Source organism: Notamacropus eugenii, chromosome 1 (assembly GCF_028372415.1).
Source record: "Notamacropus eugenii isolate mMacEug1 chromosome 1, mMacEug1.pri_v2, whole genome shotgun sequence".
NCBI lineage: Eukaryota > Metazoa > Chordata > Mammalia > Diprotodontia > Macropodidae > Notamacropus > Notamacropus eugenii.
This window is the reverse complement of record NC_092872.1, coordinates 649,758,300-649,775,086: the sequence shown is the minus strand read 5'-3', so window position 1 is coordinate 649,775,086 and position 16,787 is coordinate 649,758,300. Positions and strand designations below refer to the sequence as shown.

Here is a 16,787-nt window from a genome sequence, read left to right as displayed (position 1 = left end):
ATAATTTTTAAATGGTTTAAAACCCAGTTTATTAGTTTCCACACTAACGTGAAAGACACATGCAAAGTGACAATTTCTTATTATTTATGATATATTCTTTTCTACACTAATCCTCTCTTGTCACTTATTCCTTTTTTTCTTTCAGCTTTTTTCTTTGTTTTTAGGTACTGATTTTGTTTTAATTGAATTAAACCATTAGAATATTATCCTCATACTGTCTTGGAGAAAAAAGGGTTCTTGATGTTACCATACATACATACATATATACATATACATACATATACACATATACTCTCAGTGACGGTAAATTATTAGCAATGAGGGATGAATTTAGTAGTAGTACCAGTCTATATTTCAGCTTTTCAAAATCTCAGCTTTTGCAGTTGTCTCATTGTCTCATTAAAAGCTCTCTGTTTGTCTCTCTGTCTGTCTGTCTGTCTCCCGTTGTAATTATTTTTTAAGGCTATCCTGAGTTTACCTTTGCCTTTTGGCTTCTTTTGATTTTGGCAATCTCAGTGATATTTGTGTTTAACTATTAAGATTTACAAAACCAGGAGACATTAACTCTGGGTTGGAGTGGGGAAGAGGCAGTATGATAGAAGGAGGGAGTGAAGTAAGCCTTATTAAAAAAATATTCAAGCCAACCTAATGTGGTGAAGTGAGGATTTAGCTGAGCCTTGAACCAAAACATCCATTCTTTTATTTTTTTTTGAACAAATTGACTGCTTTGATTTCCTTTGTTAAAGATAACATATTTCATTGATACAGTAATATTAGTGTTGTTTTGAAATACTTTGTCATATCAGCCTTTAATTTTTGACTCATTTGTTTGAAAAGCATATGGTCTCATTTGCAAAAGAATCTTGCTTCGGTCATTCAAATGCTTCTCAGAACATTTCACTTTGTATCCACTCAAAAGCATTATTTTTTAAAGCTCATTTTATTCTCAGTCCCTCAACATGAATGTCTAGCATTTACCTTGAATCATTAAAACAGGGTAGTGACTCTCATGACCTCTTTATTCTTTTACTTCTTTTAGGTTGTGTGGCGGAAACTTGGAGATGCTGCAGGTTCTTGTCCTGGAATTAGGCAACATCTGTCTGGGAACCAGTACAAAGGACCAATGTGAGAATTGCCCCTAAATACAAGATTAGCACTGGTGGTGGGAAAGAAAAGAAGGCATGATTTCCACACACCTGGACTCATGGGGGTTCATGATAGGGTGGTTGTGAACCACCTCTATGTCTTCTTTGAAAACTTCAGTACATTTCACCCATGCTACTGGCAATTTTGTGTTTCTTGCTTCACTATATTCAAGTGCAGTCTCTGAATCATGACATCACTAATTTGTCCACCCTACACATTCTTCAAGATCTTAGGACAATTGCAGTTTTTCATGAATTGAAGATGTTCTGGTAGAGCTCTAGTGATTTTGACTGATGTGATATATAGTAGTCACTTCCTACCATGTTATATAGAAGTTAAGAAATGGTGCCTTCCAGTTTCCAAAGTTTGGGAACTAGGCCCCATGTCACTTGTACTTGAGTGTATAAAATGCTAGTTGCTGGTGCTTAGTTTGAAAGAAATGGCTGGATTTTTTCCCCCTGAAACATTCAATATTTGTATTGAGGTGCTAAAAGTATCTCACAAATTCGCTTTTCCAACTAGTAGTATAGCAAAATCCCTGACGCTAATTGTCTGAAAACACAGTTTCTGTCCGACTGGCCTTCCTTTTGATAACACAACTTGGAGGTGGCCATTCTCCTGGCCCACTCTCCCATCAGCATTAATACTAATAATTCGCAATTTCAACAATCATGAACTTATTTTAAGGGTTTCCAGCTGCAAGAAAATATTAATTTTGACAATTTTCTTTCTAGATAAACAGTTATATTTAACAAACTCTAAGTAGACTTCAAAAGATTGCACTGCATTTTTGAAAAAAAGCTTTTCTTGCCTATTGCAGCTTTCTTTAAAGGAATTGTTTGATGATACTCAACGCATGTCTGATTATTTTGAAGCTAAAACTCTTGTTCAGATTGCTTGAAGGTTGACCAAGAGACATGCTAGCTATGCTTAGTTTATTTCATTTATTATTTGGGGGGGAGGGGGGAAATACGTATAACATTAGATTGTGTGTAATGGAAATGCTATGATAGGTATTTTGTGTTTATCCAAATGCAATGAGTTTCTTGTATGAATATGCAAGAGGCCTGTGACAGAATGCTATTGCTTAGGTTTTTACTGTAGCTTAGGATAAAAGACATAGGAATGCAACAATTGCCAGTTTTCAGGTCTGTTCTCAATTACTAAGAGTTTGCTTCACAGCAAATATTTTCTCTTTTTCGTGGGCTTGTTACATGTTGTATTAATTGACCATTTGGTAGTAGAATGTAAGAAACTGCTGTACACGTAAAAAAATATGGTACTGTGATGTAGAGCCAGCCTACTGTTGTCTGAAAATCTTTGTGAATTTCTTTATCACAGACTTTTCTCTCTAATTATCTTTATTTAGTTAGATTTTAAACCAATCTTCCTTTTGAGATGTTATATTTTAAAATTGTTATTCTGTTTAAACAAACCCTGCTCGCTGTATTTACATTTTCACAGTTTTCATCTATAAACTTAAATTGTTGTATTCCTATACAGGAGAAAACATTGAAAGCAAGTTTTTGTGCCTGCAGTAGACCCTGCAGTAGCTATTCAAGGGACACTTGTCTTTTGACAAAACACTTGTGTAAATTTTATACTGTATTAAAACTATTTTTTTAAAGTTCTGCATAAAATTGAGTATCAAGTATATGTGTTCATCTTAGCAATGGTAATAAATTATTTAATCTCATGTGTTTTTTTCTTTTCATAATATATTTTCCCATAACTTGTACATATCTGTTAAAAGCTATTAAAAGTATGCATCTTTCCATGTCATAAATGTTTGATGATGAAGGGAGCTATGATACTACAGAGTAGTTGCTTTTATATAATCCCTTAAGGAGTTTACTATTTGTTTGTTCCTGAACTCAAAGAATTACTCACTGTGATACTGAATATTCAATTCATTTCACTAAACACTTATTTTCTACTGTGGGCAAGACTCAGTGCTAGGCACTAGAGATAAAGAAATGAAGTCAAAATGGTCCCTACCCTCAAGGAGTACATGTTAGATGTTCAAAAACAGTTTTTGAAAGAATCTCTTTCTTGGAATTTGCACTTATCCTTAGAGCCTTCTAATAGTAAATACAATAATGATAGCACTCATTTATATAGCTATCCTCTGCAAATCTCTTTAAAAATGTGTTATTTCATTTGATCTAACCTCTATAGGTCAAACTATCATGGTGGACATTAATAGCATATCTACACATATAGGTAAATCCACACCCTTCTAAATAAAGAAATGATCAAAGAAATGGAAAACTTGGTCCTCCTTCAAGATTACAAATTAGTGGGAAATATAGGACATAGGGATCCAACAAATCATAAAAACGAGTAGAATCTATGGTTTCCTCAATGTGGGTATTCCTTCCGACTATGAAGATAATGACATACATGTATCATTTTAGACTGCCATATTCCATGTAACTATTATACAAGCTTTGCTCCACAGATTTATCTACTCTGCTATAGATCTTCATTTTTTCCTTTAAGACACCAAGGTACAATTCAGTTGTCCATTCCTTGGCCCACATTTTCACCGTAAAGATGGCTTACCTTACATTCTCCAGTTCCAAACGGCCAAGTTCTATTTCTACATTAATGGTAGTGTAGTGTCAGAAAAGGGAACCACAGGGGACAAAGCATCAACATGAATTTTAGACTATCATTTTAATTTAACTCAGTACTATCATTGTACTAAGCATCTTTTCCAGTAACTAATAAATCAGTACATTGCTGGAGGAAATAAATACTAGCCATGGGGCAGTTAGGTGGTGCAGTGGATAGAGTACCAGTGCAGGAGTCAGGAGGACCTGAGTTCAAATCTCATCTCAGACACTTGACACTCACTAGCTGTGTGACCTTGGGCAAGTCACTTAACCCCAATTGCCTCATCCTGGGTCATCTCCAGTCATCCTGATGAATATCTGGTCACTGGATTCAGATGACTCTGGAGGAGAAGTGAGGCTGGTGACCTGCACAGCCCTCCCTCACTCAAAAACAAAGTCAAGTGCAAGTCATGTCATTATTTCTCTGATGGCATGGTCTTCTTCGGCAATGAAGGATGAACACACACACACACACAAATACTAACCATATTGACTAATATAAGAGAAACTAGAAAACTCATAAAAGTCATGGCCAAAAGGATAATTTGAAGGCTTTCCTTTGAAAAGCAAGTAGAGAAGTGGACAGATTTGTTTCTTATTAATTCTGGCACATAACTGAACCATGATTTTATGGGGCACTTGGTCATTTTATCCCTCAGTGCTGACAGCTTAAGCAAACAAAGATTGAAGATAATTTTGGCTTACCTGACAATATCTGTTGTGATACACAAAGTAGAAAAGAGCCATGAAAAATGCTCTATAGAAATAGAAAATATTTACATAAACACACAGTTGTATAATATTGAATAGTTATGTGACCCTTTCCATTTGCTATAAAAATATTTTGAATCATAGAATCTGAGAATTGGAAGAGACCTCAGAAGTCATCTAGCTCATCTCATACCTGATTATTATGCCCCTCTAGATGCCCCTCCACCATGTCCCTAAAAGAACTTCATCTCTTCTCTGGCACAATAACCTCCTACTTGATGTTCCTTTCTTAAATCACTCCCTTCTCCAGTCTATGCTATACACAGCCACCTGTCCTAAAGCACAGATCTAAGCACAGTACTTTCCTGTTCAATAAATGGCTCCCTGTTATTTCTAGTATCAAGTACAAACTGATATGCAAATCTTCTTCCATTCTGGCATCAATTTACCTTTCCGTTCTTATTATATACTACTCTCCTTGATACATAGTTTGGTACAGTCAATCTGGCCTTCAAATTAAGTCAGTAAGCATTTATTAAGCAATTACTATGTGCCATGAACTGTGCTAAATGCTGAGAATACAAATATAAGCATGTGTGTGTTTGTCCTTCGTTGCTGAAGAAGACCATGCCATCAGAGAAGTAATGACATAACTTGCAATTGACTTATTTTGAGTGAAGGAGAGCTGTGCAGGTCACCAGCCTCACTTCTCCTCCAGAGTCATCTGAATCCAGTGACCAGATATTCATCAGGATGACTGGAGATGACCCAGGATGAGGCAATTGGGGTTAAGTGACTTGCCCAAGGCCACACAGCTAGTGAGTGTCAAGTGTCTGAGATGAGATTTGAACTCAGGTCCTCCTGACTCCTGCACTGGTACTCTATCCACTGCACCACCTAGCTGCCCCGACCAATATAAGCAGAATCCCTGCTTATCCCAAGATAAGACAATCCCTGCCTTCAGGGAGCTTAGATTCTAAAGGGGGGAAATAATACATAAAAAGAAACTGAGATGGGGGAAAATACAAGGGCTTTTTGCTGTTACTAATGAAATACTCTTTGTACCTGTTTCCATCCTTCTGCATCGGCTATCTCATAACCCTGGAATGTACTTTCTCCTGAAGTCTGTGTCTTAGAACCTCTGATTTCCTCTGGTACTGCATTTAAGGGCTATCTTCTTCATGAAACCTTTACAGATCTTTCCAATTGTTAGTGCCTTTTCTTATCCCCCAAATTATCTTGTATTTATTTGTACAGTATATACAGGGTGCCTCCCCTGATCAAATGAAATTTTTATAAGGGCAGTATATAACCAGTCTTCATATGCTCTTGGCATAGTGTCTGTCACATAGAAGAAAACTCAGTAAATGCTCGTTGATTAATTGAATGGTTATTCAATCTCTATGTAAAGACCTCCATGTGCTCCATGAGCAAAGCAGAATTGAGACAGCACAAAGTAAACATAGGATGTGCAAATCTACCCCAAATATTCACATGGACTATCTGTACTATCTACCTAACCTGTGGTAGAGCATTCTGAGCTCATATTGGTCTGATCAGTCACAGTTGGACACACTGAAACTTTACTTTATCATGGTGATGTTATTTTCGTCCTCTTCGAGAATGAAGGACAACAACCAACCAACCAACTAAAGACCTCCACTACCTGAATTTCCATTTTCACACAGCTTTTATCAGGAAGTTTTTTTTTTAATTTATATCAAACTGAAGCCAACTTCTCTGCAACTTTCACCAATTACTCCTATAATTTCTACCCAATACCCCCTGCAAATGCCAGTCTTTCATGCATTTGAAGATAGCTATCATGCCACTGGTAAACCTTATCTTTTCCATACTCTAAAATGCACAGGTATTTCAATAGACCATTGTATGGTAATCCCCGGTGCTCTCACCATCCTGATTTTTGTGTCCTTCCTACAAAGCAGTGTCTAGTACTAAACATGATAAAGCAGATGTGCACTGATCAGGGCAGAATGTAGGAATGTTCTTAATTCCTTCCTTCTGGATAGCTCACTTTTTCATGGATCTGAATATATCTTCAATCAAAGCAGCTTGAAAACATTCTAAGATTCTGTGGCTAGTCTTTGAGGAAAGATGTCTGAAAAATATTTATCAATCTGTAGGAATCATGGGACTTACACTTCAACTGCTGAGTCAGTCAATAAATGTTTCATTAAGTGCCTACTATATACTCTAGGTTGTTTAGTGGATAGAGCAGCAGGCCTGGAGTCAGGAAGATCTGAGTTCAAATCTGGCCTCAGACACTAATTAGTCATTTAATCTGCATTAGTTGCTCAACTCCTATTTGCCTCAGTTCATCATTTGTAAAATGAGGGTGCCCTGGAGAAAGAAATGTCAAACTACTCTAGTATCGTCACCAAGAAAACGCAATAGACAAGATCATAGGGTGGGTCGTGAAGAGTCAGACATGAGTGAACAACAACCACATATACTCTGCACTGTGTTAAGTGCTGTGCATAGCCTTTAGACCCCAGGGAACCTCAGCCCCGTACTGAGGCACTGGATTAGGGCTTCGGTGAAATATGTAATTTTTTAATGAATGTAAATTAAGATGGAGTTCCACTGATTCATGAAGTATGAAGTTCCATTGATTTAGAAAGGATGGCGTTCCATGATTTGCAGCTGTAGAAAGTCATCAAGGGAATGTAAGTTTAAGAGAAGAGCAGCTTAGGATCATTGAAAATACTAAAGGATTTCCAAAATGTAATCCAGACTGTCCTTTTCCTTGCATTCAATTCTGGGTAAAGCCTTATTCATATGAACTATTTGCCAGTCACCAATCTAATATCCTTTAATTGTGCAGTTGATTACCTTCCCTGGGCCTAGAGGCGCCTATCTTGACACAATGTCACACTGGTCTCCTGATCCAACCCAATCCAACAAGCATTTGTTAAACATCTTGCTGGACTCTGGGGATAAAGTAAAAAAGTGAAAATCAGCCCCTTCCTTTCTTTTTACATTAGGTCTTACATTCCATTGGGAGGTAAGGTGAATTCACCATGTAAACTAATAATTATATTCATGCCCATTTTAAGAGGTGAGAAAAAGTATTACCAATAGAAGGGGCAAATTAATGCACTCTTGAAGGAACTATGAATTGCTCCAGTTATTATGGAAAATAATTTGGAACTATGCCTCCAAAGTCACTTAAGTGTGTATCTCCTTTTGACTCACAAAAAATCCACTACTGGGCATATACTCCCAAAAGATCAAAGAGGAAAAGGACCCATGTCTATGAAAATATTGACAATCTCACTATGGGCTAAAACACCTGGACAGAGAAGTTGATACAAGATAATTTGAGGACAGGTAGTACAGTGGATAAAGCACCAGACCTAGAGTTAGGAACACCTGAATTCAAACATGGCCTTAGAAACTTAATAGCCATAGCAAGTCCTAGGCAAATCACTTAACCCTGTTCCCCTCAGTTTCCTCAGCTGTAAAAATGAGCTGGAGAAAGAAATGGCAAGCCACTAAATGGGGTCATGGAGAGCTGGAAGTGACTGAAAATTGAATGAACAAGAACACCAAACATGATGGGTTTAAACTGTCTCTATGAAAAATGTCACATTTTATATCGGTCATTTTTGACACCATCCTCCTGGTTCCCTGGTTTGTAACCTCAAAGTTATCATCACCTTCTCTCTCTTCCACTTTCTTATCCAATTAGTTGATAAATCTTGTCAATTCTGCTGCCAAAATGTCTGTGGTACTTGTCCCCCATTTACAGAACCATTATCTTAATTTGGGACATTTCACTTCTCAACTGGACTATTAAAATAGCATTCTACTGGTCTGCCTGTTTTCATTCTCTCGCCTCTTCAACTAATCCTCTACCCAACTTTTTTGTGTTGTAGCAAAGAACTAGAAAAGGGGCACTCAACAGCTGGGGAATGTTGAACGAAAGATGATATAGGAGTATGATGGAATGGTTGGGCCATAAGAAATGATGAAAGGGACCGTTTCAGAGAAACCTAGGAAGATTTTTTAAACCAATTCAGGGTGAAGTGAGCAGAATCGAGAGAAATTTGTATAAACAACATTGTAAATATAATTTTGAAAAACCTGACAACTCTGATCAATGCAAGGAATATCCATCCATAATCCCAGAGGACCAATGAAGAAGCATTCTAACCACTTCTTGGTAAAGAGGTGGTGGATTCAACATGCAAAACAAATTTTAAACATTGTCAAGGCTATGACTCATTTTTTTCTTGATTTCATATTGATTAAAAGTTTGACTTTTCTGTTTTCCAAAGGGAGGTTAGAGGGAGAGAAAATGAAAACTGCTAATTGAAAAATAAAATTAAAATAAAAAAAATTCAGAGGATGAAGAAAGGTGTAAGAGGTTTCATGTAAGATAAATTATGAAGGCGCTAAACAGGAGAGAACCCAATCTAGGCTCATATGAGAAACAGTTGAAAGAGCTAAAGAGAACCTAAAAAAGAAGGGGTATCTAAGAGGAAGCCAGTACCTTGCCTGGATTCATTCCCTTATCTATTCATTATACCTTACTCATCATGCACTTATGAAAGGGCCCTGATTTCCCATGATAATAATAATATGAACTCACTTTTAATGAAATTCATAAATTTCCCTTTTATTCACATTTCCTAGAATTTTGAAGCCGTAGGTACAATTGTATTTATACCTAAACTTTGAAACAGCCATTTCTTTCTCAGTCCACTCTTTTTTGCTTCCTTGATCTAGTACTAAAGTTTTATAATACTGAATATGACATCATATTAATTACTATGAAAATAAATTCATATCCCAAGCATGAAAATTGTTTTCTGGCTGCAGAATGAAGGTGATGAAGAAGCTGACCTTTCCAGTAAAGTGTCTGGCCTTGTCTAAGTACAAGCCATATTTCAGAGATACTGAGGGGGTGAGATGGGGGAAGACCACAGCACCCAAACCATTAAACATGGCATATGTCCAAGTGTTGTGATTTTTCTCACCTTTCACATTTACGTTTATGAATAAATGCCCTATTTAAAGAAATGGAGTGAATGTAACAAAAGTTTATTCATTTATTAGGATTTAGCTCATGTACGTTCAGAATTACACTGAGCCTATGGATGGGAAACGTGTTAATGTATGGAATTCTTGGTACTGGCGCTGGTTTCAGGGTTACTTACTGTATTTGGTCAAATGTCTCTCACACATCCCTCATGTCAAGGTCATTTCTAAAGTATTAAAATGAGTACAACCCAGTTCTCACATCCTCATAAAAACCTTTGTGGTCTATCTCCCCATATTACCTCCATTTTCTTTTTCCAAGTCAAGACTTATGATTTCATCAATATAGAAAATTTCCAGTCAGGAAATTGTCCACTAACACAGATCTGCAACTGTTCTGTAACATAAAGTTTCATCTAACTCTTTGAACTGCTGAAAGGTTAAGTGACCTTGACAGAGTCACGCAACCAATACATGTCCGAGTACAGTTGGAACCTAGATTTTCTTGAGTGCACTATACTATGATAGATAGATGAGGAAACTGTGAGAGGTGGGCTTGATAGATTTATGCCTGCCATCTTCTCTACTCCCACAGTACTTCTTTTTAATATATAGAAGAATATATAATATATAGATTCTATATAATAATATATAGAAGAATATATAATTTCTTTTATGTCAAACAATATTCTTTTAGCTCCCAAGGGAGAAGATGGTGCAAGTCAGAACCTTGTGTTTCTCATGACTGATGGACAGTTTTTCCCCTCCAAACTACAACACCAAACTGGTATATAAATTGAGGAGCATGTATTCAGATTACAGATGGAAATGAAAGTGATTTTTAAAAAAAGAATGCAGTAAAGAGGGGTTAAATTTGGCATTTGAAATTCCAAGCAGGCTAATCACAGAGAACTAACCTGCACTCATTTCTATTTTTGTTTCTTTCTATTCTACCTATCTCAATACATACACACACACACACACACACACACACACACACACACACGCACGTCCCATATATATGATTTATATATATATATATATATACATACATATATCTAATCAATATCTTCTATATATTCAGGACATGCATGCATAAATGCATGTGTGTATGCATGTACATGTACAGACACATGTGTATATGTATGTACATACATATGTGTGTGTATACTTTTCTACTTAAAAGTCTCTTAGCCCCTGCAGTGGCGTGCAAAGTTAATACCTTCATATAATCAGTCCCCTTAGACCTACATGACTAGAGTGAAGTAAATGTGGAACTATTTCTTTCTTTTGTCCAGTTTTCTGAGGGTTGCCTTAACACTATATAAGGAGAACTGGTGTTTTCAGGTTCTCAGTGTAGTGCAGTTTTGTAAGGATTTTGTTTGTTTGTCCTGGTCTAGACTTGTGATTTCATGAGTAAAGAACTCCATGGAAAATTCTGTTGGACATCAATTCTGACGGACAAATTCACAAATACTGGGAGAAATCATTGGATTTTCAGTCAGAAGACCTGTTACCTTGGGCAAATCATTTAATTTCTTTGGAGCTCAGTTTTTTTCATCTATAAAATGAGGGAATTAGATTGGATGACCTTTTATGCCTCCTCCACCTCTAAATTTGTGATCCTATGACTGCAATTTATAGTCTTAAAGAGTTGCCTGGTAACAGCACTCCGAGTCACTTGCCCGTGGTCACACAGATAGTATACATCAGAGGCAGAACATGAAACCAGACCTTCTGACTCTAAGGCTGACCCTTTGCCAATTATATACTTCTTCTCAAGCCTTGAGACCACATATGGCCCTGTAGTTCCTCAAGTGCAGCCCTTTGACCAAATCCAAACTTCACAGAAACAATTGTTTGGATTCAGACCAAAAGTTTGGATTCAGTTAAAGGTCCACACAAGAAACTACAGGGCCACAGGGGCCTCACAGCCTTCTTTCCTTCCTTCCTTTTTAAGTTCAGGTCAAGGTATTGTGAATACTTACAAAATTTAAAATAGTTTTCTTTAAAAGCAGTTGACTATTCTTACTTATTTTGCCAATCTGGACTGATCTTTCCAGTTTATCTTAATTAGTGAGGCTTTATTTTATTAGATGGAAAAAAAAAATCCGTTCATTTATCCATATTCAGTCCTTTAAGTTAGCCCTATATACTTAGAGATAATGTGATGAAGATGAGATAAATGTTAACCTGAGGATCCCAGGGCCTACCCTTTAGTCAGAGATGCCTGTTCACCTCATGGAAGAGAGCCACAAAGCTTTTAAGCTGTCTCAGATATTTTTTTTCTGACCTTGAATGGAGATATTAATGTTTTGCTGCCTTCCTGCTTCCCCAAGATCCTGTGAGGCTTGAGGAGATCATATCTTAAGAATGTTTTGGGCTTCTAGGAAGAAAGGTGCTAAATATCACAGCATTCTTAGTATATGGATTTTTTTAAAATGAAGTTTTAGAAATCCAAGTCTTTTTTGAGTGTGACAACCTCTCTGGTTCTTAAAAATAAATGAAGTCAAAGGACAGAAAAACATGAAATATTCTCATATGTTATTATCTTCTCTTTCTCCCATGAAAATACTATTTTGTTAACTTCAGGTCAGAAAAAAATCTTAACCATGTTAATTTTGCTAAATACCAGATACCTAGGAGCATTTTAAGACATTTCTTTTCCAATAGCTCAAACATCATCTGGTGTGTTTATGGTGTTAGTTGAAAGGTGAAGTTAAAAAGCTCAAGAGGCATGGAATTAAATAAAGTCCTTCAAAATATCTAAATGAAAAAAAAACCAAAATCCTCTGGCAGTGTTGGCCCAGGGTGATTTATCATAGCAGCTGTCAGTTCCAGAATAAAAAGTATTCTATATAGCAACAACAAAAACCTATTTCCATGGTAACATTTCCTAATTTCTATCTAATGAAATAAACCCAGGAAGGAGAGGGACAGGGAGAGGAAGAGGGAGAGAGAAAGAGAGAGAGGGGGAGAGAGAGAGAGAGGAAATCCTTCAAATGTAGCCCACATGAGAATTATACATATGTAAAGAAAGAGAAGAAGGAATTCAATAATAATTGCTAATAATAGTTACCATTAATATGGTGCTTTAAGGTTTGCATAGTGCTTTTCACATTTGATCCTTACAACAACCCTGTAAACTAGGTACTATTATTCTCTCTCCAATTTATGGAAGAGGAAATGGGCTAGGAAAGGTAGATTTTGAACTTGGGTCTTCCTAATTTGAAGTTGTGTAGGTTTCTATCTACTTATAGGCCTCAAGGCTGCAGGTTCCCCACACTTGATTATTCTAGTATATAAAGCTGTCTCATAGCAGTCAAAATGAAATTATAAATATTCCTCTTTTTAAAAGTTAGGTAATTAATAAAAATAGTGCTCTTCCTTAATGTTCTTCTCCAGTATCTCACTGTGATATGGAGGTGACCTTGACTTCCCATAGGCTATACAGGCAAAGTACAAGCCCAATGATACTGAAAGCCTTCCAGTACGGCCCCCAAAATGATGCGAATGAATGCCTTTTATCTGAGGAAGTGCCTTGCTAAGTTGAGAGAGATCTATTACCAAGTTGGCATAGAATCACGAATGTTTTGACCACAGTAATTTCCAAAGAGAGCCAATATGGCATAGTAGATAGAGTGCTGGTCAGGAGCACCTAGGTTCAAGCCCTGCCTCTGTCACACTTTGCTCTATGTCCCAAAAAAATTCTTTTAACCTCTTAGTGCTTTAGGATACCCTCTAAATTTTGGTCGACTTGCATGGATAGAGGGAGTTTTCTCATCCAGTGAAATCATATCTCATTTGTAGACCTGCTAAAATCAAGGCCAGAGGATCTTAGGAGAACTGGTATCCCAACATATTTGTACAGACAGAAGCCTCAGCAGTAATGGTTTTCCCAAATCCCCCTTGTCTACCTATCAATTTGAATGCTCCACATTGATGAAATCACATATCCTTGAAATATAGTCATCTACTCTTGCCTCCATAAACACCAATGGAAATGAAATAGAGCTTGAAAACATATTTCTTATATGCAATTGGTAACACATGTCTACTTCGATTTCTTACAGAAAGACTGCAATCCAGAGTGAAAGATCAATGACCATCTGCTGGGATTCTTGTTAATTACCTCCTCTATAGAGTCTCAAGGGACTGTTCAGACTGAAGGAACAATTAACAGTTTATTCTGGCAGTTATTTGAGACAAAGTAGTTGGCCTTCCAACTACCCCACAGTGCCTTTTGTGAAATGGGCTTGTGAGGTAGATTTCATAGAACAGTAGTAGGTATATTATAAATATATATTTAAGTATATTATAAATAAGGTATATTCTTTAAAGAAAGGAAATGGAAATTTATGGGAGAGATATATTTCTTAAGAAACTTTAAAAAAAATTTCTTAGAAATTGTAGATCAGAGAGGACCCTATATCTTTTCTAATGTCAGTCCTCCTACCCACACTGTACTCCCTCTGACCTGTACCTATTCATGTCCCTCATCTTTACCTTCAATAAAACTCATTTTTCTGAATGGTTCCTTTGATTACCCCTTACCAAGTGATCATTCATTTGCCCTAGGTCCCCTCAGACCTTAATGTACAAAGTCTTCATGGATTTAATATGAGTAATAACAGCTAGCATTTTATAGTGTTTTAAGGTTTGCAAAATATATTGCATGTTATCTCATTTGATTCTCATGATAATCTTAGGAGGAACATGCTATTATTATCATCCTTATTTTATAGATGAGAAGACTGAGGCTGAGAGAAATTAAATGGCTTGCCCAGAGATTGTGACTTATCACTACTACTGACAGATTCCCAAACCCATCAGATTGGCAAAGATGACAAAATAAAAGGAAAGTGATAAATACTTGAGAGACTGTGGGAAAATAGGCACATTCATGAACTGTTGGTGGACTGGTGAGTGAGTACAACCACTCTGGGAAGCAATTTGGTATTATACACAAAAAGTTACGAAGAAATACATGTCCAGCTCTATCATTCCTAGGTCTAAATCCAAAAGAGATCAGAGAAAGAGGAAAAAGTCCTTCATATGCAAAAAAATTTTTTACAGCAACTCTTTTTGTGGTAGAAATAAAACTGGAATCTAAAGGGATGTCATTTGAGGCATACCGGAACAAATTGTGTATATGAATGTGATGGAATACCATTGTAGTGTAAGAAGTGAGGAAGCTGATGATTTCAAAGAGACACAGAAAACTTATATGAACTGTTGCAGAGTGAGTAAGCAGCAGAAGAAGCACAATTTATACTACAACATCCATATTACAAAAATGACACTTTCAAGGAGTGTTATAATTTGATGAAGAATTAAATTAAGACTAGAACAATTGATATAATAATAATTAAACTGTAAAAAACAAACTTTGAAAGCTGTAGGAACAATGATCAATACAATGTTGTTTGGTTGTTTCAGTTGTGCCTGACTCTTTGTGACCCCATTTGGGATTTTCTTGTCAAAGACACTGGAGAGAGTATCTTACTCTGAGTAGTACTTTGGAGTAAGCTCTCCTTACTCAACCATCTAGTAACATTGACCGTCTTATAGTTTCTTGAATGTGACACTCTATCTTTCAAATTCCATGACTTTTCACCTGCTCTTCCCCATGCCTGGAATGTGCTTCTTCTTTCTGGCTTCCTTTTAAGACAGTTCAAAGTCTATCTTCTGCAAGAGACTTCTCCTCTCTCCCAACTACAAGTGACTTTCCTCCGAGTTTATTTCCCATGTATGTGTGTTGTACATACCTAATTCTTTGTCCATTGCCTTCCCTATTAGAAAGTGAGCTCCTTGAGGGGAGAGAGATTTCCTTTTCCAGTTCATTTTACAGATGAGGAAACTGAGGCAAACAGGGTTAAGTGACTTGCTCAGGGTCACACAGTTAGTACATATCTAAAGCTAGATTTGAACTCAGGAAGATGAGTTTTCCTGACACTAGGCCCAGCATTTTATCCACTGTACCATCTAGCTGCCAGATCAATACAATAACCATTCATTATTCTAGATTCTTAAATAATTTAGAGCAGTGGTATCAAACTCAAATGGAAATAGAGGTCACTAAATTTTTTCATAAAGAACTTACAGATTGTATATCGACAGTTTTAAAGTCTAATAGCTAAATTTTATTATATTTCTATTTCATTTGTAAAATATTTTCCAATTACACTCTAATGTGGTTCACGAAGTACTCTGGAGGGTTGTAGGCTGAATTCAGCCTGAGGGCAGTGTTTGACATCTCTGATCCAGAGGATGAATGGTAAAATATGCTATCCATTAGATAGAAGTCATGGATTTAGGGTGCAGAGTGAGACCAATACTGGGAATATTTTGTAAAGGTTGGTAGTATAAAAATGAAACATAACAATAAAACTTAACTCCTCTTCTCCCAGCTTTCTAATTGGTCTCATCCTTCCTCAGGTCTCTTACCACTCCAGGCCATTTCCCGCTGAGTTGCCAGAGTCGTCTTCCTGAAGTGCAAGGCAGTTACTCCACTATTCAATAAACTCCAGTGGTTTCTTATTACCCCAAGGATCAGATATAAATTCCTTTGGCATTTAAAACCCTTCACAACCTGGCCCCTTTCTACCTTTCCAGGCTTCTTATACTAAACTCCCTTTACTCTACCATCCAGTAACATTGACTTTCTTATGGTTTCTTGAATGTGACATTCTATCTCTCAAGCTCCATGACTTTTCACTGGCTGTTCCCTGTGCCTGGAATGTGTTTCCTCTTTCTGGCTTCCTTTTAAGATGGTTCAAATTCTACCTTCTGTAAGAGACTTTTCCTCTCTTTCAACTACTAGTGCCTTTTCTCCGAGTTTATTTCCCATTTATATGTGTTGTACATACCTAATTCTTTGTCCATTGTCTTCCCTGTTAGAAAGTGAGCTCCTTGAGGGCAGGGATCTTATTTCTGCCTTTCATTGTGATCCCAGTATTGTAAGTGCTTAATAAATTTGGAGTATCTGATTGATGAGGGTTAAGTGATATTAACTAATGGATTGATTAACTGATTTATCTTTTAATGTTTCATAATCTCCATTCTTGTTTTCTTCATGATACAAACCTTGGAGAAGAAGAAATAAATTAAATAATGACACCATTGGCCTGAAGGCAGAGTCCTGATTAAAAAGGGGTTTATTTAATACTTTACCTTGAACACTTGTTTGTTCCACAGCTGACTTCACTAGAGGAAAATACAAAATGTTCCGCAGTGTCTTGGTAATTCTTCTTTGGTAATCGTGGCAGAGTTATTGATTTAGCGGTTGTCCTGTCTCCCCTAAAATGT

At 36.7% G+C, this 16,787-nt stretch overlaps 1 protein-coding gene across 6 annotated transcripts in view; it reads left to right on the top strand.

Annotated features, from left to right (window-relative positions):
* The window catches only part of CCDC85A (coiled-coil domain containing 85A), a 244,799-nt gene extending 241,957 nt beyond the window's left edge, over positions 1–2,842 (top strand). For all 6 annotated transcript variants that reach the window (XM_072635509.1, XM_072635508.1, XM_072635507.1 and 3 more), the window contains one exon: positions 1,040–2,842. In XM_072635509.1, the coding sequence (XP_072491610.1) occupies positions 1,040–1,089 (50 nt within the window). In that variant the 3' untranslated portion in view covers positions 1,090–2,842. The remainder of the gene's footprint in view (positions 1–1,039) is intronic.
* The last annotated feature ends 13,945 nt before the right edge of the window (positions 2,843–16,787 follow it).